Source organism: Eublepharis macularius, chromosome 10, assembly GCF_028583425.1.
Source record: "Eublepharis macularius isolate TG4126 chromosome 10, MPM_Emac_v1.0, whole genome shotgun sequence".
In the NCBI taxonomy this organism is placed as follows: domain Eukaryota; kingdom Metazoa; phylum Chordata; class Lepidosauria; order Squamata; family Eublepharidae; genus Eublepharis; species Eublepharis macularius.
In genome coordinates this window covers 90904611-90928874 of record NC_072799.1, presented here as the reverse complement: position 1 = coordinate 90928874, position 24264 = coordinate 90904611, and the positions used below count along the sequence as shown (strand labels likewise).

The following is a 24264-nucleotide window of genomic DNA, read 5'->3' as shown; positions in this document are numbered from 1 at the left end:
AATTTACCGGCAAAATAATATCCAAGTAACAGCCGCCGTGACTCTGACCGGAACATACTGTGCTGTAGCTAGGCAGATCATGAAAATACAGATTTCTTCCAAACCCGCAGACACGGTATACACTGCAACTGGTCTGCACTTCATCTTTGTTCTCCGAATGGCCCCCGGATCTTGTTCAAAGGGGATGCCATTTGGGGAAAGCCTGGAAGACAGTGTTCATACCCTTCCCCCCCTTTTCACCAAGTTAATTTACCTAATAATATCTGCTGCCCTTTACCATGCAAAAATGAGCACAGAGCTTTTTTGTTTTTTTAAAAAATAAGCATTAAAGGTTTCTTTTTTAAAAAATAGTTTTAAAAGAAGAAACTCTGCTTTCAAAGGTGTTCAGAATAAATTTCAGAAAAAACCCTACTACATAGCAGCAAGACTACATTAGACTTTCTGATTTTTCCATGGTGTCCTTGGATAGATACACCACCCAGTAGACCATGTTGAAAGCTCCAAAAGTGACGGGAAACAAAATGCGCGCGTATTTGTCTATCTTACTGGTACCAGAACTTGAGGGTGGAGGAACCGGAGGAGGGTTGACAGCCGGCGGCTTTGCAGAGGCTCCCCAAGTATTTGCTGTTGTCTGAATCTGCTCCAGTCTAGAGCCAAGTAAATGATGGATCGCTGGAGATCCTGCTGTGGTTTGCTGGGGGACGTATCCCGTTAGAACTGGGGTTGAAGGCGGGGCAGAAGGTGTTGCTCTTGCAGAAGCCAAAGTTTCCGATAGGCTAATGCGACTGAACGGGTTTGGACTCGATGCAGATGGAGATCGGGGCGTAACGTCCAAAGGCCCCTGAGTTCCTGTCGGAAGTGGCGCTGAACTGTTTCCTGTGTCAATTCGCCTCAAGTTCTCAGCTTCTGGCTGTCCTACGGTACTAGTTCTTTTCCTCACATTTGAATTTGAATCTGTACTCTGGAGGGGTAAGAAGGGCAATGTCAGTGGTTTTTGAAAAGAAACATTCTGGCTAAGTCAGCTTCAGCAAAATGTAAACACAGAAGGTTATTTAGTGTGAAACATCAACACAGTCCTGCCCTTAGAAATATGGTTAAGGAACTGGATGCAAATATATTAATGAACACTCACAGTGCAAGCCTAAAGCCTTTCTGGAACTGCTTAGACTCCTAAGCCCCAACTCTGGCCTAACTCAGGACCAAGCTACAAGTGACGAATGACACTTGAACGGCAAGTGTATTTCTCCCTGTTCATTTGCCCTCCACTCAATCCACTTGCCGTTCAAGTGTCATTCGTCACTTGTAGCTTGGCCCTCAGAAAACCAGCACACAGAAAACCAGGAATGGGTGATGACACACCTATACAGCAATGGTACAACTCGGGATACCAACTAAATCTGAGGCCAGTCACAGGGCTCCTAAGTAGAATTGAAACACCAGCCACAACACGTAGATCTCTGATAGGACACATCTTTCTGCCCTCACGTGATTATTTATTTATTGTCCACCTTTCTTGCTGAGATCCAAGATGGATTACACAGTACTAGTGAAAATACAATATAATCAACAGTTAAGACATTCATTGAGCAAAGTACAATAATGAACAACAATTAGGACTTTCAGGGAAACAGATACAATAGGGTGTGGGAGCAAGAAATTCGGAAACAAGTATAAAGCCAAAGCACAGAGAAGAACTTTTTCTAAACCAATCATAACTAATTTATATGTCATATTTAGGAATGGGAAGTACCCTAGTAGGCACATGTCTACATCGGCAGACAGTACCCAGAAGAGTAGTGTATAGTCCCTGTCCCTGCCAATGGATCTTTCTGAGCTACCCTATAATCTGGGTAGAAAGCCCTCCTGACTCATTCAGTCTTGCATAGTTTATAGAAGGCCAGGAGAGTAGGGGCTTCTGACCTCCTCAGGAAGGCCATTCCATCAGGTGGGAGCTACCACTGCAAAAGCAGGTGTGTGAGCAGCTGTTGATTTTGCCCACCTGTAATGTGGTATCTGCAGAAGGCTCTGTCCAGATAAACAAAGCTGCTATGGCAGAACATATGAGACAGTCGCACAGATATGAGGAGCCAAGGCCATGAAGGGAGTTGAATATGATACCAGCTGTAACTGATAGGAAGCCAATGGAGTGGTCGCAGAATAGGAGTGATAGGCACGCTCTGTTTAGTTCCTGTTAGTAAATGGGCTGCAGCATTCTGCACCAGCTGGAGTCTCCAAGTCAACTTTGAGGGGAGACCTATGTGGAGTGCATTACAGTAGTCTAGTCTCAATGTTACTGTGCCATGAATCCAGGTGGCCAGATCAGCCGTGTCAAGAGCCATTTTCCAGGCTGGTCTGAGTTGTGAGAAGGACTTCTTTGTAGCTGCATTTATTTATTTCTCTAGCAGCAATGTTGGGTTTAGTATAACCCCTAGGCTCTTAACTGAGTCAGCCAGGGTCAACTGAACCCCATCAAAGGTCAGAAGCACAATGTCCTTCAAGATCTCTGTTTTTCCAACTACCATCACTTCTGTCTTGTCTGGGTTCAATTTTAATTTGTTTGATTTCAGCCAGTTGACAGCAGCTGCCAGGCAGTGACTCAGTATATACTTACAACACACAAGTGGGAACCTGGGTTATGGGAACTCTAGAGAAAGGTCACTTTTCACCAGCAAAGGAGATGTTTGTGCAAATAGCCCAGAATGAGAAAAAATATGTAGTAAGTCAGAAAATCACAGTTCTTTTTCTAAGGCTAGGTTCACCAATACACCTACTTTCCCAACATTTTAGTTGTTGTGTGATTATCTAACTAGTGAAATGTCTTGGCTTGGTAAGTAGTAGAGTTGGCTCTGGGCTAAATTCAGACTGCAGAACGAGAAGGGATATCTTATATTTGAATACGCAGTGGAAAAGAGCAAGAGTCCAGTAGCACCTACAAGACTAACAACATTTATGGAAGGGTATGAGCTTTCGTGGGTCACAGCTCACTTCTTCAGATCTGAAGAAGCTCATACCCTACCACAAATTTTGTTAGTCTTTTAGGTGCTACTGGACTCTTGCTCTTTTCTGCCACTTTAAGAGAGAATTGGAGTAGTTAAGTAAATGACAGTGGGTTGTATCCAAATTGATGTGAAAGGAAGCATTACTAGAAGTTAATCTTCCGGACTTTCCACAGCGTTTTCCTCCCCACCCACATAAAAGCTGCTGTTAAGAGTTGGGGGATCTCCTGAACACCCCTGCAGCATGGCTTTGGGACGGTGGCAGAGGGGAAAGTGTGTGAAGTGCTCTCCCCCCGCCCCCGCCAACATCTGCTTGACCTGATACAGTGCTGCTGTCTGTCCTATTTGGGCAAACATTCGCTCTGCAGGACCATTTCACGTTGACTTAACTACCATCACCTCATGCCACTGACCCAGTCTGAATTCAAGGGCTGAGCACCGGTTATTTTAAAAGGGGGGAAATGCTTGGGAACTCATACACGGAACTCCCAGAACCTTCCCTGGTTTGTCCCTCAGTGCGGCATCTTATGCGGGGTTCTCAAATACAAAAGAAACAGACTGAAATTAGGTGGTGAAATATTGAGGGAGTAAAATGGGTGTCACCATATCAAACTGCAGGCGATGGGTTCCAACTCTGAATGTTCCATCTCACTAAACTAGGTAAGGGTGGTTGTGCACTGCTGGTTTTATTAGATCTGTCAGCAGCATTTGACACAGTTGTCCATTTGGTGGTTGACCTAGCCTCACTGGGGGTAAGAGCTAAAACTTTAAAATAGTTTGCCTCCTTCCTCCAAGGACACTGGATGAGGGCGGTCCTTGGGGATGAAGGTTCATCCCTATGGGAGCTACGCTGTGGGGTCCCACAGAGATCGAGCCTGTCCCTGATGCGCTCTGTAGTGGATGTTGTTAGGAGTTTTGGAGTTGGATGACATCCAACTCTTCCTTCTCCCTGATAAGAAGCAGGTATCTCTTCCCTGGCCCAGTGTCTGGATGCTGGGATAGAAGGCCTGAGGGGTAGCTGGCTGAAGTTAAATCCTTTGAAAACTGAGGTCCTGTGGCTGGGAAGGTCTTCAGTTGTGAGGAATTTGTCACTGCTATTACTCGATACAGCCCATCTTGGAGCTTTGGCTTGACTCTAAGCTTTCCATGGACCAACAGGTGTCCATGGTGGCTAGAATAGCATTTTCCATCTTCACCAGGCCCAACAACTTTCCCCATATTTACATTAGTCCAATCTTGCCACATTGATCCATGCAATGGTCCCTCTTGTCTAAACAAGGCAATTACTGCAACTCGCTCTATGCAGGACTACCCTTGAAGACACTCCAGAGACTTCAGGTGGTGCAGAATGTGGCTGCTCGGTTGCTGACCAAGTCATCGTGGTCAGCTCATAGGACACTAATTTTGAAGCAGCTGCCAGCCCCGGGAGCACACGGGCAGCAGGACAGGGGGCACTTGCTGCAGGCCCCCTGTCCTGCAGGGCAGGCGAAAGTCAGCGCAAGTGGCTGGGAGGCCGCCCGCGCCATTCGCCTGCCCCGCAGGACAGGGGGTGGCCGGCTTGCCGCATGCCCTGTCCTGTGGGGCAGACGAATGGCGCAGGTGGCCTCCCAGCCACTCACGCTGCTGCTACCAGCTCAGTGGCACACCAGGACAGCCGGCTTGCTGCAGGGCGGCATGCACCGCCCTGTGTGATGATGTCACAGAAGTGACATCATCACTCAGTGCTGGGAGCCGGTCTTTGGTTGCCCTGGGCAACTGTAGATCCAGCCCTGCTACCAATTAGTCTCCAAATCCAATTCCAGTGTTGGCTTTTACTTTTAAAGCCCCTCATGGTCTAGGATCCTCATATTTTCAGGCCCACCTCTGCCCGCTTTGTTCATCTTTGCAGGGCTTGTTGGTGGTTCTTGGCCTTGGGGTGGAACAGGGCCTTTATGACTGTGGCACCCTCCCTGTCAGAAGGCACTCGTGGTGATGTTTTGGAAACCCTGCAAGGCAGAACTATTCTGGCATGCTTTGGGTATTTAATGTTTTAATGGGAGGCAGAGCTGATGGTTGTATATTGTATCTACCTGCAATTTAATGTTATCTGCAGGGTTTTATAGGCTGGGGTTGGGGCTAGAGCAGTTTTAAGTATTTATATTATGCTGCTGTTTGACTGTGATTTTATTGTATATGTCATGTTTTTATTGCTTTTAACTGAGGAAATAGTTGTGAAATGCTTCGAGCTCTTTATTGAAGAGAAGTGGTATATAAATCAAATAAATAAATAAACACATCCATCCAAATAAAATCGGAAAGAGTCCAGTAGCACCTTTAAGACTAACCGACTTTACTGCAGCATAAGCTTTCGAGAACCACAGCTCTCTTCATCAGATGCAACTTTATTGTAGAATAAGCTTTCGAGAACCACAGCTCTCTTCATCAGATGCAACTTTATTGTAGAATAAGCTTTCGAGAACCACAGCTCTCTTCGTTAGATGCAACTTTATTGTAGAATAAGCTTTCAAGAACCACAGCTCACTTCATCAGATGCAACCTGATGGTTGCATCTGATGAAGAGAGCTGTGGTACTCGAAAGCTTATGCTACAATAAAGTTGGTTAGTCTTAAAGGTGCTACTGGACTCTTTTCGATTTTGCTACTACAGACAAACACGGCTAACTCCTCAGGATCTATGATCCAAATAAAAAACTAGCACAGCAGAGGAAACAGTCTACCCCTGTCCCATGAAGCTGCCCATGATCCATCAAAGTCAGTATTGTCTATTCAGACTGGTAGTGACTTCACAGGGCCTCAGCCAGAGGTTTTTCACTATCTGATCCTTTTAGTGGGAGATTCCGGGGATTGAACCTGGGACCTTCTGCATGCCAAGCAAACAATCTACCCCTAACCCACGTCCCTTCTGCTTTGTTTGCTGTGCTGATTCTTCAGTTGCACCTAGTGGACCATTCCAAAATGTAATCTTCAGTGATTCTCTGGCTAAAGTCTTAAGCGGTACAGTCCTTTCTACCATCTGTTCTATCTGCTACCTCATTCTCCCGCATATGTGAACCAGGGCTCATTCTACATAACGTGCAGCATGACTCTAATAACAGGGAGAATATCCACTGGAAATCTCAGAAGCAAAAGCCATGCTGAAATGAGTGGAAATAGCCCAGATGTCCAACAGTGTTCTAGTATGACTCTGAAGTGATCCTAAGCAGGTCTACTCAGATTTAAATCCCATGTTGTTCACTGGGCCTTACTCCCAAGATGGTGTCCTTTGGATGGCAACCTCAGTCAACTTATATAAGGTCTGCACAGAAAATGTTTCCAGCATGTGTCCAGTGTAAAATATATGAACAGAATTTCAAAACTGGATTTAAAGCTTGGTCATAAAAACCCCGTTTATGCAGATCCTCACTCTGGCACTGAGGAATGCTGATCCCAGTGTGAAATAATACAGAGTAAGTGACCTTAATACTCCCAACTAGCACAGCTCAAATGTGAATGTCACTGATCAGCCACCGAATGAACACCAATGAATAACTCATCTGAGCATTTATTTTGCCTGGCACAATGAATCGTGACCCAAGAAAATGATCTTTTACCCTTGTCAAGAAAGATATCAATCTGATGGCACCCCACAAACCCCCCTCTTGGATACACACCTTAAGGTGGTGAGGGGTACTGCGTGTCAGTGAAGCTGCACACAACATTGTCAGGAGTGCAGGGCCGTTTCCACACTACTCACCTTCAATCGGAACGCTGCAGAATGTTGCGAACAAAACCTGGAAGATAGCGTTTTCTCACACGAGTTTTGCGCGATGTTGCACAAAACTTGCATGAGAAAACGCTATCTTCTGCGTTTTTTTCGCAACGTTCCGCGGCATTCCAATTCAAGGTGAGTCGTGTGGAAATGGCCCAGGTTTGGTCAAGAGTCTACTGGAAGAGTCACTCAAGGTGGAGCTAAATCAAGACCAATACTACTCCCGCTTGATCCAATAAATCGATAAGAAACTATTCAGCCTCGGGTTAGTAAAAGATGATATACTGAGACCTGGGAAGAGTGAATCATTATCAACCATCAATAAACAAATAAAAGATCTAGATTACTCTAGCTCAGAGAGTATGCTCAACCCAGTTCTTTGGGTATTTTTCCATCTCCAACAATCCCAGTCTACATTAAAATCTTAACAGTTCCTCGCTATTGTAGAGAATTTATGCTCGCACATCTGAATGCTGTTCCCTCAGAAGTTTTACATGGGAGATACCGTAATATACCCTATGCAGATAGACTTTGCAAATGTGACATGGAAAAGGTTGATTTTTTTGCCCCATATAATACTGGAATGCCTTCATTATAATTCTTATTGTGAACTGTAGATTACTCCTATCTTAAATAAACTACCCCCTATTGTATCAAAAGACAATATAGTCCCTTGTTTGCTAGTGGATACAGACCCAAGGATCACGCTGGCTTTGGCCAAGTATCTCTCCTCCACATTTTTATTAAAGAAATGAAAACTCCATATCCACTGCTCAAGATCAGTGGATCAAAGGAGCTTGAAAGGAAAGGAATGGTGGAATGGTCAAAGCTGTCAGAGACTGCCAACTTAGATCTCAAGTAACTTCACTGCACGAATCCAAGGATCCATGAGTTAAAGATTTAATGGTAATCTAAGAGTACAGTACAAAAGACATTTCATTGACACGAATAACTGTCCCCTCCCCCTGCTAAGCATTAAACTCTTCAAGCCCAACCCATTCTCCTCCCCTCCTTAGTTATGCTCTAAGCTAAGTTCTAATTTCCCATCTAATTAGCAAAAGAAGGTAAAGTGAAAGTAAACAAAGTTGTTGTTTTGACTAGGCCTCCTGATCTTCTTCAGCCAACTGGCCACGTCTCCCTGGTAACACTGATAACCTTCTTGCTGATAACATTCCTTCTCACAGCTTCTCTAAAACATAACTTTCCCGGGCAGGTTTAATACATAGGCCTTCAATATCACTCCTAAAACAGGGCACAGGAGATCAGGCCTGCAGCCCAACAATGAACCCCCCAAAGTATGGCAGGGGCCACCCTGAAAAAAGCTGAGACACCAGACTAAGATGCATCGACCCCTTCAGGAATCAAGAGCCACATCAGCAGAAGAGAATTGACCAATCCAATGGTGATGAGAGCAAAGGAATGCCTGAAGGCTAGCTACTGGGCCGCAGCAATAGTGGAAGGTGACACTGGAGGAGGATCGTTCACAGATAACCTCGGTGACACTTCAGCTAACTCTGGTTAGTACCACGCAGAAGAAGGCAATGGTAAACCACTTCTGCTTATCTCTTTCCTTGAAAACCCTATGATGAGACAACCCAAAATGAAAGAAGATATAGTGCTGAAAACAGGACCCCCAGGTCAGATGGCACTCAATGGGCTAATTGTCTTTAATTGTCTTTTCTAACTGATATATGCCTGTTTGTCCTCTGTTTCGTCAAACATATACTAATCAGGGCTTTTTTTCTGGGAAAAGAGGTGGTGGAACTCACTGGTACCAGATGTGCACGCGCAAAGCACATGCGCACTTCCGGGACCATGCGATGATGTGACTTTCGGGAAGTGACGTTGCTTCCTAGAAGTGACATCGCTTCCCAGAAGTGACATCATCTCATGGTTCCAGGAGTCTCTAAAACAATTAATAAGATAATTGATATTTAAAGGTAATTTCAACAGGCTTAAACTGGAGGAAGTTTGCATAGAATTGCATAGGATTTCATGGCTGATTTGGAATCTGAATCCGAGTCTCCCAGTCTTTGTTTGACATTTGAACTATCCCATTGTATTTGTTCTTACCAGAATTTTAGTTTGATAGTGCTGAATAATGGGATCCTCTAATGTATGTACAACATAAAGGCTGATTCTGCACACGTTGGATGATGCACGTTCAATGCACTTTATCAATCGTTTGAGGTGGATTTTTTGTTCCCCACACAAAAAAATGTTCCAAATGATGTATAAAGAGGATTGGAAGTGCATTATCCAACGTGTGCAGAATCACTTAACAGTGTGACAGAGGTTATACATGTGATCTTCTTTAACCTGAAGGAGCAAGGCAAGGATCCAGTGTAACATGCACAAAGACCGAAAAGACACACGTCTTTATAGCATGTACATACTACTGTTGGTTTCTGACAAAGGCTGTTAGAATAATAATTAATAACTAGGAATCCCCTTGGAAGAGCAGCTGTGAGGGAGCTAGACAAGATCCTTAAAGATAAAGATGTCTCTCTGGGAACCAAGATCAAGATAATCCAAACTATGGTATTCCCCATTACTATGTATGGATGTGAAAGATGGACAGTGAAGAAAGCTGACAGGAAGAAAAATGATTCATTTGATTCATTTGCTGGAGGAGAGTTTTGTGGATACCATGGAAGGCCAAAAAGACAAATAAGTGGGTACTAGACTAAATCAAGCCTGAATTCTCCCTAGAAGTTAAAATGTCTAAACTGAGGCTATCATACTTTGCCAGATCATGAAAAGACAAGATTCTCTGGAAAAGTTAATAATGCTAGGAAAAGTGGAAAGCAGTAGGAAGAGAGGACGACCTAAAATGGGATGGCTTGACTCAATAAAAGAAGCCACGTCCTCCAGTTTGCAGGCTCTGAGCAAGTCTGTTAATGATAGGACATTGTGGAGGTCTTTTCATTCATAGGTCAGAGGCGATTTGACAGCACATAACACACATAGGATTCCTTAAGTGTAAAGTGATCCAACTCTTCAAATGCACAGAGAAAGTCATTGGGACTTCTAGCATCAAATACTTCAAAAACACAGAAAGAAAAAATGGTAGCAAATCTATTATGCCCCTCCTTGTATCTGATGTGAGAAGCTCTGACTCATGAAAGCTCATACCCTGGAAATCGAGTTGGTCTTTAAGGTGCTACTGGACACAAATATTGTGCCACTGGTAATTCTTAATGTGAAAAATAATTTAAAAATTTGGGGAATAAAATACAGCTAGTGGTTTCTGAAAATAATTGGCTACATCTGAAGAGACATCAAAAAGCTAGAATAATAGCAGTTTACCATAAACATATCATACCAATCTGTGCACAGGAATAACTGCTGCTCATGGTCCTTTGATGGCCGAAGTTATCTCTACATCCATTCAGGATGCACGGTGTGAATGGAACACGATACCAGTGGAAGAGAATAACGGGGGAGAAGAGGCTTCTTTTCTAGTAGGTGAAGGTAAAAGTAGTCCCCTGTGCAAGCACCGAGTCATTACTGACCCACGGGGGGGACATTGCATCACGACGTTTTCTTGGTAGACTTTTTGTTATGAGGTGGTTTGCCATTGCCTTCCCCAGTCATCTACACTTTACCCCCAGGAAACCGGGTACTCATTTTACCAACCTCGGAAGGATGGAAGGCTGAGTCAACCTTGAGCCGACTACCTGAACTCTGCTTCCGCCAGGATCGAACTCAGGTCCTGAGCAGAGCTTGGGCTGCAGTACTGCGCCACGGGCTGTAGTACGTTTGCCTAAAAGATTAGTTTTATTTATTTACTGTATTGGCGTTTACTGGTGTGGTACTCCTGGCCTTTTTTTGATTCACTGAATGTATTTTAATATCCCACCCCCACTAAAACTGAGATGAAATCTGTAGAAGTGAAAACATGCTCTAATTGAAATGAAATCTCAAACATTCTAGTCCATCAAAGACAGCCTAATTTTTCTCAGAGACGTTCTCTGCTATGGCAGTCCACTGACGCTTTACCCATCTGCCCTGTATTTCAAGTAGGCAGCAAATTGTATTGTGAAACACAGCTGACTTCTGAAATCCTTTCCCCAAAAAAGCATTTAGTCCTCCCATGTTCCAAATGACAGTTGCAATGTTCTCAATATTGCTATGGCATCATTGAAAGAGATGGTTTTTGACACCCAGAAGTGACACGGCTTTTACTTCTCAATTTGTCACTCTTTTCATAAGCTCAGTTGTAGAAACGAAACGTCTTTGGGGAACACAGAGGTGGGATAAATCAGGCGATCATCCTCGCAGGCATGTATAAATTTTGTAATTAATGCCACGGCCATCTCTTTCTAACTGGAAGCACATGAAATCGACTGCGTGCAATGCAACAGAGTCTGCCGTGGGCATAATTTGTTGTAAATCTGTCTAATCTATTGTTAAATGTTACAGCAGTTCTATTTAGTAAGATTATGTGACTTATCATATGGTACAAAATTCATCTTGATGAGACTGGGGGGGGGGGGTAGGGGGAGGCGCTACTGTCACAAAAAACGGCTCATAGACTGTTTCCACCCTATCCCCAACTACATTTTCTGGTGCTATTGTTTGCCATCACACAAAAGTGCTGCTACAGTGTGAGTCAATCCCAGCTATTCAATTTTTAACAAGGTTTGCCTGATAGAAACAGCTGTTCATCTGCAGTGCAAATTGGGGGAGGGGGGGTCCTTTGAGCTTCCATAATCCTGCACTTGAGCTAGAAAAGGAAGTATTAGACTGTTTTGCATGTTTTACCAGTTTATGACAAGCAAGCCAATTTTGCACTTCAGTGAAGCTGGACTGCAAATTTAGCATGAGCTGGATCTGTGCACACTAGCAAAAAGCTGAGATTTTCAGCAACTGGTTTGCTGGCATATTAATCAGCATCACTGAAATGACAAACGTGAGTCATGTAATTATGCAACAAAGGAAACTAGCAAAAGACATACAGCATGTTTTATTTATATACCGATAGAGATTAGACATACCAACCATTATTAGGAAGTTTTATATGCAGCTCAGATGTGCAGAATAAATTGTATGTGGCTCAGTCAGTTCCAACATGCATATCTGAAAATGCCCATGTGTTAAAAAATAAAACACCTTCCTTGCATATGGAAAGCCAGAATATCATGGAGAAAGCTAGTCTCAGAGCCAGACCATTATGAGCTAGGGTGCAACAGGCCACATTTTTTGGACAGGAAAAGAAAGGTCCAGGTATTATTTATGTATTACATTCAATCCCAGCTTGACTTTAAAAATGGCAACATCCAGAAACCAGTGGGAGAACACTTCAATCTACCAGGACATTCCATCAAGGACTTAAAGGTCACCGTAGTTCAACAGAAACCTCTCAAAAACAAAATCCAAGGGGAAGCTGCTGAATTGGAATGTATAGCTTCCCTGGAAGCCCTGGGCTTCTCTCAAATAGTGACAGGCCCTATACATGAAAGAGGCCACACCTTGGACTTAATATTTTGCACTGATCCTGTATCAGAACTGGAGATATGGCTTGAACCATGGTCTGAAGGGAACAGTGAATATGACCTCAACACACACACACACACCAAATGGTTGGCCCACAAAGGCTCGTGGATCCTTCTAGATTTTAAAATGTCCTGGGGGAACTTAGGACCCTAAATGCATGCTGTATTGAAGGTGCTGTAGAAGCATCAAATGTGAAGCTCCTCGAAGCTATTGACAACTTTGTCGCTCACCGACCTCTTCCTCTCTTGACACAGAAGCCATGAAGCTGGTGACCTAAAGCCTGGGAGATGTCTAGAAAGGCACCGGTGGAAAAGTCATGCTACAGAGCCCACTTGAAGGCCTATGAAGCAGCAATGAGAGCAGCAAAGAAACATTATTTCTCTGCAAGCATCGCATCTGCTAGTTTAGGACCATCCCAGTTATTCAAGGTATCTTGTAACTCCTCTTCTAACTCCTAAATTTGAGCCATTGCAGTCTCAAGAACAGACAATTAGCTGTGATGCCTTTGTAAAGTTTTTCGCTGAAAAAAATAGCATGGATACACTCTAATTAGGATACCAGCTGTAATACAGGTAGAGTGGAAGAAATGCTTAATACACCATCTGGTTCATGTATGGACCACATTGAACCAGTTAAAACAATGGAAATCGACCGGATTCTGGCACCTGTGAAGGCCACTACCTGTGCACTGGATCCTTGGTCATCTTGGCTCTTAAAATCATGTAAAGACCATATAAATGAATCCTTGAGGTCTTTCATAAATACCCTTTGAATCCATTCCATGAGAAATGATTTAAACCCATCTAAGGGACATCCCTTGATACCCTCTTCTGCCTATAGGCGCATCAAGGTGGCATGGCCTACTGTATCGAAGGCTGCAGCTAGATCCAGGAGGAGGAACATTCTACATTCAGGTGGAGATCATCAATTAACAACCCCAGAGCAGTCTCCGTCCCATAGCCTGGCCTGAATCCCAACTGAAATGGGTCCAAAGAACCGAAGTCATCCAAGAAAATCTGGAGTTGGCCAGCTACTGCTCTCTTAATCTCTTTGCCCAGAAGAGACTGGAAGATAATTGGCCACATCATTTTTGTCTAGGGATGGTTTTTTAAGTAGTGGGTGTTTGAGTGGTCGGGGGAAGGTGTCTCAGCTGTCTGCAGAGTGGGAACTATCTTGTGGGGTTTCCCCAGGGAGCAATCTTATCCCCCATGTTATTCGACCTCTACGTAAAGCCTTCAGGAGAACTCATTCGTAGCTATGGAACTGGATGACATCCTGCGGCAGCTTCGCACATCTGAACAGGGTCTCTGCAGATTTCACCCTGCACATATGCAAAATCAACAGCACGGGCTTTCTCTGTGGTGGCCCCCACCCTGTGAAACAGCCTGCCTGAGGAGGCCAGGAGAGCCCCCACTCTCCTGGCTTCCTGCAAATGATGCCAAACTGAATTATTCACAAAGGCTTTTTACTCAGGTAGGAGGGCTCTATTGTAGGGAAGGAGTCTCAGATGCTTCGCTAATGAGTTAGGGACCATAGACTTTACCACTATGTTTTATTGGATTCCTGCTAATGCTGCATCTATGTAAACTTGTATCTATTTACCCTATAGCATTGTTTATGGAAATGTTCTTGATACTGGATATACTAATCTCACACTGTGTAATCTGCCTTGAGTCTCAGTGAGAAAGACATACTATAAATAACACAAATAAATAAATAAATATCTCACTATCCAAATTACTACAGGATGCAGTATAGATCTTGGGTTGCTGCCCAACAACTGTAGTCAAATGGCCCAAAGCAAACAAATTGAAACTGAATCCAGACAAGGCTGAAATTGTGGTCATTGGGAAGGCAAGGGATCTTGAAGAACATTCTACTCTCCACGTGCGATAAGAGTGCACTCAGTTAAGAGTTTAGGGGCTATACTGGATCCAGCTAGAAAAGCAAGTTAAGGCCATTGCAAAAAAAATTTCCCCATGAATTCAGTCTAGCCTGGAAGATGTCCCCCTACCTCAACACAGCTGATCTGACCACCCGGTTCCATGATATAGTAACATCAAGAGTTGACTACTGTAATGCACTGTACATAGGTCTCCTCTTTAAGTTAATCAGGAGACTCCAATTGGAGAAAAACACTGCAGCTCAGCTATTATCGGGAGCTTAGAGGACCATGAATATTACTCCCATTCTACAGTCACTCCATTGGCTACCTATCCGTTACCAAGCTCAATTCAAGATATCGACTATCACCTATAAAGATCTTCATGACCCTGGCCACTATGTGAAACAGGACGCAGGACTACACAGACCCACTGGTTTGGTCCAGCGGGGCCTCTCTTTTATTCTAGGTCTTATTTAAGAAACTTAAGCGTAAAACACATACTAAATTCTCTTCTCTATTGCATTGAATGGGTTCATTGTGACTAGACTGCACCCAATGTAATATAGCTGCTTGACATACATACGAAACAAGTGGATAAAATTGCCCAAGGCTCAGAGACTGTAAGGCCTATCAAAACATCATGGAGGATGGGATGATCAATGATCCACACTCCCCCCACCCACCCAGTTTCTCTCATTTTGTCTAGAAAATGTAACGTGACACCATCATGTTTCTGTACTGCCTACAGTATAGGAGACTGACAATAAATTGGCACAGAGACAAGGAAATGGTGAATGTGATGACCTCACAACGCATGGTTCTTTTACTAGATGTTAGTAGGGAAACAGGTGTGAAAGATGCAAGGCTGATGGTTGCTACCTATCTCTTGTAACTTCTGGTTAAGTCATTAGAGGGATTTTAATGACAATCGTGATTCTGTTCTCCACATACTAATAAATTCTATTTTTAAAAAAATGTACAGCTTTTTTTAAATAATGGAAGTTTCGTTGTGAATTGGGGGCACCGTAAACTCTTTCCTTTTCAGGTCCTCTCCTAATCTTTATTAGCGACTTCTTTAACTCTTGTCGTGGACCTCTGGTGAACACAGTTTAGAAACTAGGTCAGCTTCAAACAAACCTTCTGCGAGTCAGCCTGTACCTCAAATTAAACATCTTCCAATACATGAATTCAGACTAGCTCATTTTCTTCCCTGATTATCTAGGGGAGCATCTCTAAGCAGCAAGAGGGTAGGTTGTGAAATCTCTTCAAAAACCTGGGAAGAATGCACATGGTTTACCCGCGCCCCAAATTCCCTGTTCTGTTAGGTCTGATTCTGTTTCTGCCATAACAGTGCTCCAATATTCTCTTCTCTCCTGCCTTAGCAATGCATTACTAGGTCACTGTGTACTTTATAAGCCTCTCTGGATTGTGACAGGAAGTAGAGCTTAAACCATTTCTTCTGCGACAGCCGGCCTGTGCAATTTGTTAACCCATCACATATTATGGCTTGTGTGGTGCTTGACTTTTTGCAGTTCCTCACAGCTAGAAAATAACTAGAAGGCTTGTTGAGCCCTTGGAGAGCTACTAGGCATGCCTAGAGCATTCAAAGGCATTCAGTTTGATGGGCCACAAACTGTGAAGATGTTTCTTAAGAGCTAGAAAGATTGGCTACCCTCCGCAGGCTGGAGCTTCCAAATGCTTCTCTCTGTTGCTGGGAAGATGAGACGCTCAGAGTGGAATGGTTTGTGTGTGAGTGAAGGGGCGGAGGGAGGGGAAGACTGAGACTGTGAAAAAGAGGCGATAGATATGTAATAGTATGTAGAGAAAAACACCACCCCTTTGAATTATAATAATATTAATAATAACATTTGATTTATATACCACCCTTCAGGACAACTTAACACCCACTCAGAGCAGTTTACAAAATATGTTATTATTGTCCTCATGAGAATCACCCTGTGAGGTGGGTGGGGTGAGAGAGCTCCTAGAAGCTGTGACTGACCCAAGGTCACCCAGCTGGCTTCAAGCAGAGGAGTGGGAAATCAAACCGGGCTCTCCTGTTGCTCTTAACCACTACACAAATCTAGCTCTCTTGTGTTGGGTCCCCTCTTGTTTTATATATTCATGCTGCAAACATTTACTAGGTGTTCACATTTACCAGTAGTTCTTTAGATTTTAAGAGAGAAATATCAGGAAATTTGTCTGGGGTCTGAGGCTCAGCCCCCAGACTTACTGGGAGGAGGGGACAGGAGGCAGCTGGGAGATAGCTACCCAGCCGCCCCGATGGGCACCCAGGTCCAGAATGTACCAGCAACAGAGGTGGAGAAAGAAGCACCCAAGCTTCAGAGGGTCAGATGGGGCAGGTGGAAGCCAGCTAGCCTCACCCTCTGGTGGGAGACTGGGAGCCCAGGCAGGGAGAGTGAAGACAGGCAGGAGGGGACCAGACCAGAGGGAGAAGGCACAGGAAGCAGGGACAGCCAGCAGCAAGCCAGCCAGCAACCTTACCGGCAGTGCAGAAAAGGCAGCAAAGGCAGAACAGGGCCATGCCCTAACCTGCAGGCAGGCTAGAAGGGATTAGCAAGGACCAGGTGAGGCTGGGAGCAAAGCAACCACAGGTGGGGCTGCCTAGGACAGCCAGGGCCATGGTTAGAGGGCTGGGGGCATGGCTGGCAGGTGGAGCCGGGAATGGTTGAAGGGATATAAGGGAAGTCCACCCATGGGGAGGGTGCACAGTTAGGAGCAATGAGAGGGGGGGAGGGGAGAAGGGGGTGGGAGTGTATAAGCGTGAGAGTGAAAGTGGATATTCAGTGTGGAAGGGAGTTGGAGAGGAGGCAGTAGGCAGGCAAGGCAGAGGAGTTGACGAGAGGGTGAGTTATACCCCCCCCCTCCAGCTGTTGTCCAGAAGTCTGCGCTAAGCCTACAGGAGGCCTCACAGAAGCCCTTGACAGGCGCTAAGGCAGCCCAAGCAGCTGCGTCACAACTGGGGCAGGGCAAGGCCACTTACAGGCAGCCCATGTGCAGTGCTAGGGCATCCAGCACAACAATGGCCCAGGCAGGGCTAGGTGGAGACAACGCCCAAGGGCACTCAGCAGGTGGCAGGCCAACAGGTGCAGCTATGCCCGGGTGCGGATCTGACAAAATTCTTATATTTACTAGTGAAATTGACAGCTAATTAAGCACCTTTAGTTAGTGCCTTATTTTTATTATTTACCAAAGCCAATGTCTAAAGAAAGCACATACTCCTCACATTTCCCATTGAACAATTATAATAATGCCATCCTAAGCAGAGTCCCGTGGAATCTTAAGAGACAAGCAAGATTTTCAGAGTCTAAGCTTTCAAGAATTAGAGCCCCCTTCTTCAGACACAAGGCATCTCTGGCTTTTGAAAGCTTAAACGCTGAAAATCTCTTTGGTCTCGGAGGTGCCACTGGACTCAAATCCTGCCGTTCTACTGCAGACCAACACATCCACCCACCCAAAACTATCCTTACCAGAGCTACACCATTGAAGTCAATGGACTTAGAAAGGTTTATCTCTGTATAAAACTGCACTGTGAAAAAAACTTAAGAATCACCACCAGTAAATTTCAAGTGAGCATAAGAAGCTATCTTTTACTGAGTCCGGCGATTACATGATCTGACTGACTGTGAAGGGAAGCAATCCTACAACATCTCAGGCAGAGGCATTTTCTTTCCCAGTCTTGTTTTCTAAAACACTTAAACTGCGGTTCTATATTGAGAGCAGAACAGCCCAACACTGTGAACACATACAGAGGGGAACACTGTGTGGTAACAGAGATAATGAATCAAAAGACCCACAACAGTAAGGACTAGCAACTCCTGTTTTGTATCTTCTTTATCAAGAACGCTATATACTGGTTGATTGATATCCATTTCGGAGCTAGAGGAGAGAGTGCAGCTTTGTGGAACCGCACAACCACCAGTATATAGCGCTCTTGATAAAGAAGATACGAAACAGGAGTTCAGCTTGCGCCCTGTTGAGCGCACGGTGGCTTTCCGTCCTCCCTGCAGGGTTGGCGTCCTCCTTGTGGAATCTCCCGACTGGGGGTTGGTCATTGGAATGTGTTCATCATTTGACCACAGTGATTAAGTTAAAAGGAGTGACTCATTTCATTAAGAGACAATTTTGGGACGTCTTCCCCATAGGGGAGTGTGGACTTTCTGTTTGTGCAATCCTTGTGTTCATTTTATATTGAAAAGGAACAGGCTAGCGGCCTTTGTGATTAATATTGTTCATAAAAGTGGTTAGTAACTTACACCATAAGCATGTGCTGTACTTTACAGACTTTATGTTAAGTTGCTAGTCCTTACTGTTGTGGGTCTTTTGATTCATTATTCTTCATCTTCATCAACACCGTGAACACTGCAGGGGAAGATTGGCAAAGCTGAGCACCTTTCAGAGAACCTTGTCGGCCACTGCTGAACTTCACTCTGAGCAATTACTGAAAAACCCACAGTTAGGCCCCATGCACAATATCTCTGGGCCCCATAAAAATCTTTAACACAGACCTCCCCACTCCAACACAGACACACATCCTGTCACATCCCATCCCTTATATATAGTCACATGAATAACATTTTCTATTTTATTTCTGAAATGATATAGCTAGACTGGACCCCAGAAAACCTCAGTCTCACTCCAAGGAAATGTATCCAATCCTCTCACCTATGGTTCAGCACTGCTTGGAGACCCCAGAACAAAGTTTGAAATCCCACTGATTTAATACTCTTCTGTATGAAGAGAGCCACTTTGGTGTAGTGGTTAAGAGCGGCAGGACTCTAATCTAGAGAGCTGGGTTTGAATCCCCACTCCTCCGCTTGAAGCCAGCTGGGTGACCTTGGGGCAGTCCCAGCTCTCTCAGAGCTCTCTCAGCCCCACCCACTTCACAGGGTGATTGTTGTGAGGACAGTAATAACACACTTTGTAAACCGCTCTGAGTTGGTGTTACGTTGTCCTGAAGGGCGGGATGTAAATAGAATGTTGTTGTTATGTTAAAAGCATGGTCTTCAGGTAACCATCAGCTGGTGTTCCTGCCTCTTAGGGTGGCCCAGCTGGCATTGACAAGAGATTGTCAGACTATGGAATCCCTGTTATCTAGAGTTTGTCTACCCCTTCTGAAAGAAGCACAGTTTCTTGGTTTCAAAAGGTTTATTGAAAGACTAGGCTCTGACACAAGTATCCATATTCCAAGGCCTAGAAAGGATCTTTGCTGAACACGTACATTGTTGAGAATGAGAGAAAAAAACGAAACTGGTGGTACATCAAACTCTTCACTCCCATCCTCCCCCCCGCCCCCATCTTTCAGGACGATGGGAACTTGGCTGTGGGAAGGCTCGGCCCGTCAAGGTCTCTGGCTGTAGAAATAGATAAGAGTATTCTCTCCCATGGAAAGCGCGGTCAAAATAACACCTGGACCTGGAGGGAGAAAAAGCTAGCAACTACAGATTAAACATGGCGTAACTCTGGCCAAGGAACCCTACAACAGATTAGATCCTGACAGAGATCAGGTCTCTTCCACTGCGGCCACTGTTCTGTGCAACGGGCTCCCTGAAGAGGTGAATGGAGCCCCCACCTTGGGCCTGTCTGCTTGCCAGGGCTTTTGAAAGGATTTGAAGGGCAGGCAGCTTTTAAGGTGGGGAGAGAAGGAAGAATTGGCAGGATATTTTGGCCTTAAAATGTTTTTAATCTCCTGTTGTAGGCTGCCTTGAACTGCAAGTAAAATCAATCAGTAACTAAATAACATTAATAAATATCATGGCACAGACTGGTCACAGTTGCATGGATGATTATCTTTTGGGGAGGCCTGATGAAGTGGCCAAGCTGCTTAAAGAGTGCAGGCTCTCAATGAGAGCCAGTGGAGTGGAGTGGGTGTTGGACTAGGATCTGAGAGAGCCGGGTTCCAACCCCCACCCTACCATGGAAATTCGCTGGGTGACCTTGGGTCAGGCACACACACTCAGTCCATCTTACCTCACAAGGTTGTTGTGGGGATACAATGGAAGAGAGGAGAATGTTGTAAACCATTCTGAGTCCCTGTTGGGGGAAGAGTGGGTTAATAAGGAAGTAAATAACTAAATAAATACATTTAATAATCAAATGAATAAATGTCTAGCCTCAACTCTTGCCCCTCTTGGGTGCAAGCTGAGTTGGGCAGTAGTTCTAGGAGACGAAAAATGCCTCCTTGAGAGTGAGGGTGGTGCTGACAGCCTTGAATGAGTTGGTCACAAATCCCCTTCTAAAGAAGGCTTCCTTGGTTCTAGGTGGCCTTAACAACTCCCGCTTGGTGGCCAATATTCTAGTCCTCGATAAGGTGCTTGAATGCATAGAGGTCACATTACCAACTAGTCTTGGAGGAAATGGATTATTTAGACCCATTTCAGTCCAGATTCAGGCCTGCATTGGGGACGGAAATAGTCTTGGTCACCTTGATGGACTATCGTTGATGGGAGAGTGACAGAGGCAGTGCATCCCTGCTTGCTCTCGTAAGCTTCAAGGTGGTATTCACTACTATCAACCATGGCACCTTTGTGGAGTAGGAGGCGGGGTGGGGATCGAGGTCGTCATGCTGAGGAGGTTCTACTTTTTCCTGGCTGGATACTTCCACAAAGAGTTATTTGGGGTCCAGGAATTTCACTTCTGTGGAAGTCCTGAAGAGATGCCTGGAGAAGATAATGGGATGAACAATGGCCAATAAACTGAAGCTCAGTTTAGACAAAACTGAGGTGTTCTTGGTCAATGGTGAAGCCATTCATTCATTCCATTTCTACTCCACATTTCTCCCCAGTGGCAACCCAAATGGCTTACTGTGAATACTGCAGGGGAAGATTGGAAGTGCTGATCAAATGGCATTAAAGAGCACTAAAGGAGGCAGTGGTGAGGCCCCTTTTAAAGAAACCATCGTTAGATCCCGCTGACCCGCTCAGTTACTGCCCAGTCTCGAACCTCCCATTTCTGGGAAAGGTGATTGAGCGGGCAGCGGAAAAACAATTGCAGAATTTCCTGAAGGAGAATTCAGCCCTAGATCCCTTCCACTTCAGCTTTCATCCAAGACATTGCTGGTCACCCTCATGGACGATCTTCACAGACATCTGGATTGAGGTGGATTGGCACTGCTGATTTTATTAGATCTGTCAGCAGCGTTTGATACGGTCGATTACAATCTTTTGACCCACCACCTCGCCAATGTGGGGATTCAAGGGATGGCACTACAGTGGCTAGTCTCTCTTCTTCACAGTCGGGGACAGAGGGTGGCACTGGGAGAGAAAGTACCGTCCCGCTGGCTGCTAAAATGTGGTGTGCCGCAGGGGGCGATACTCTCCCCATTATTATTTAACATCTATATGCTCCCCCTCACCCAGTTGCTGTGAGGTTTTGGGCTTGGGTGTCACCAATATGTGGATGACACCCAGCTATATCTGTTGATGGACAGCCAGCCTGGATCGGCTCCGGATGTCCTGGAGCGTGCTTTTGAAGCAATGATTGGATAGTTGAGGCAAAGTTGACTGAAGTTAATCCCTGCAAAGATAGAGATCCTGGATTCGTTTTCGTTTTCTCAGCCATGCCGGACGCTCCTCTCGGCTGGTCCGGGAGGAAACGACCGGGCACCCTGACCGGGCGGCTGATCCGCAAGGATTAGCCCCCAGGACTCCCAGGGAGGGAGCCAGGGTCCGGGACGCGGCGGGAAGAACTCCCCGAAATCAATGCGGGGGGGGGGGAATTGCCCGTTTGTCCCTATGGAGGCCGGCAGACGTGCGCGGCGCCTCGAGTGCTGCCGGGCAACGAGAAACGGCAAGTAAAAGAAACAGGCGGAAGCCCGTAAACAAGCGAATCCCTTCTGTTCTACAAGCGTCTGTGAAGGAGAGGTTGATCTGAAGAAGACTCGCTCTTCCCCTTCGTTGAGTTCCAGAATTTTGTTGGCGCCCCCCCCCCCCAAATGGCAGCAAAGAAGCAAAGTCCCGCTCTCGGTAAGTCAATCTCGGCTACCTTGCAGAAGGGGGAGTCGCTCGAAGAGTTGGTGCGCAGGGCGGTGGTGGAAGCCATAAAACCCTTTGTTGACAAGCTGAACGAAACTGATCAAAGGGTGGGCTTAATTGAAAGCGAAGTGAAAACCATTAAGCAAGCAGCGGGGGGGGGCAGAGAAGTCTGCTCTGGAAAGTGCGTCACTTGTGAAGGCTACAAAAAAGGAGCTGAAGTTGGTGGAGAACCAGCTGATCAGGCTACAGGTGGAACGAACGCAGACAACTTTGCGTCTCCAAAACGTGAAAGAGGAGGAAAATGAGGATCTGTGGGATCTGGTCTCGGAACTATTGGCGATACCCGCGAGGACGACTAAAGAAGAGGTTAAAAGCGCCATTTTGGAGGTCCGTCGGGCTTCTTCAAAATATGCAACAAAGCGACAGTTGCCTCGTGAGATCATTATTGACTTTTCATCTAAAAAGATTCGGGACACCATCCTATATAACTCATACAATGCGGATTTGGACTTTATGGGTTTGAAAGTCAAGATTTTGAAGGACGTTCCATTTCTAGTCCGGAAACGGCGTTTTAAATATAAAAAGTTTGCAGCTCTTCTGAGGGACCATGGAATAAAGTACAAATGGTTATTCCCGGAAGGAATATGGTTCAGATATAAAGATCAGGCCTATAAGATATTATCAGAAGATCAACTAAAGGATTTTGAGAATAAAAACCCAGAACTCTGCTGCACCAAGAACGAAGAAAAGGAGGAGCCGGGGGGGGGGAGGAGAGCATCGCAACAGCAGTTGCACAGAGAGAACTGCGTCCGGGACCTAGAAGGGGGAGGAAAGTTTAATCAGAATTTGAAATGTTTATTCTCTGTATGATTAACCACTCCATCATTATCCTATGGAGCTATTTCTGTATTATGACAGTATGAAGGGAAACATTGAAGTGTAGTGTTTAGTGTTTGTAGTTCATTCCCCCCCTTTTCTTTTTCCACCCCCCTTTGTCCCTTCCCTCTCCCCTTTCCTTGTGATAGTCTTGTGTAGTGTTTTGTAGTTATGAAAAATAAAAAAATTTATTAAAAAAAAAAAACAAAGATAGAGATCCTGAACTTGAGTCGCGGAAACGTGGATCTGGGACCCCGGCTCCCTGCACTCGATGAGGCGGTGCTCACACTGGCTCCGAGAGTTAAGAGTCTGGAGGTGATCTTGGATTCCTCCTTGACAATAGAGGCCCAGATCTCTGCGGTTGCTAGGTCCTCTTTTTTCCACCTCCAACAGACCAAGCAACTTGCCCCTTATCTTTTGTCCTGTTACTTGACTACAGTGGTTCAGGCAATGGTCACCTCTAGGTTAGACTACTGTAACACACTCTATGCAGGGTTTCCCTTGAACCTGATCTGGCGGTTACAGCTGGTGCAGAATGCGGCGGAGCGGGTCATCACAGGAATACCGATGTGTGAGCATATAATGCTGGTATTGTGTCAGCTGCATGGGTTACCAGTGGAGTACCAAGTCAGGTTCAAAATTTTGGTCTTAACTTATAAAGCCCTATGCGGACTGGGACCAGCGTATCTGCGGGACTGCCTCTCCCCATATGAACCCCAGAGGATTCTCCATTCTAGTTGTCATGGCCCAGTCTGGACTCAGTGAGGGTAAAGTCTTCTCTGGAGGAGAAGAGCCTCATGTAGCCAGCCAGGTCTCCTCAGGAGAAGAGGAGTTCTGTGTAGCCAGCCCTAGGCCTGACTCAGCAGAAGCCGGCCATCAGGAGCAACAGCTGCTGGCTGATCAGAGCTTACAGCCAGCAGCTGAGGCACCAGCACCCTCTGGCCCCAATACCACAGGGGAAGCTCAGCCAGGGACATCCCAGGCTACAGGGCAGCGCAGCCAAGGGCCTCCACCCCCCCACCCCCCGCCCAGGTTCACCCATGCCCAAAGAAGGCTGCAGACAATGCCAGAGATTGGAACTGCAGGAAAGACAGTGCAGTGCTCGTCTCCTGAGCCAACGCCAGCTGCTGGACAGCGATGGTGAGTAGCGTCAGGATGGAGCCCCAACAGCTGGCTGAAAACCACGCCTGGCTTTAAAAGCCGGTCTGGAGAAACTGCCAGGTGTGGAAGCAACGTGTTGATTACCTGCAACTTTACATCTTGTTTT

The 24264-nt window shown here is 45.5% G+C and overlaps 1 protein-coding gene across 1 annotated transcript in view; it reads right to left on the bottom strand.

Annotated features, from left to right (window-relative positions):
- Positions 1–427: 427 nt before the first annotated feature.
- The window catches only part of GABRA4 (gamma-aminobutyric acid type A receptor subunit alpha4), an 84630-nt gene continuing 60793 nt past the window's right edge, over positions 428–24264 (bottom strand). The window contains exon 9 of the mRNA XM_054989867.1: positions 428–983. Coding sequence (XP_054845842.1) covers positions 428–983 — 556 coding nt within the window. The remainder of the gene's footprint in view (positions 984–24264) is intronic.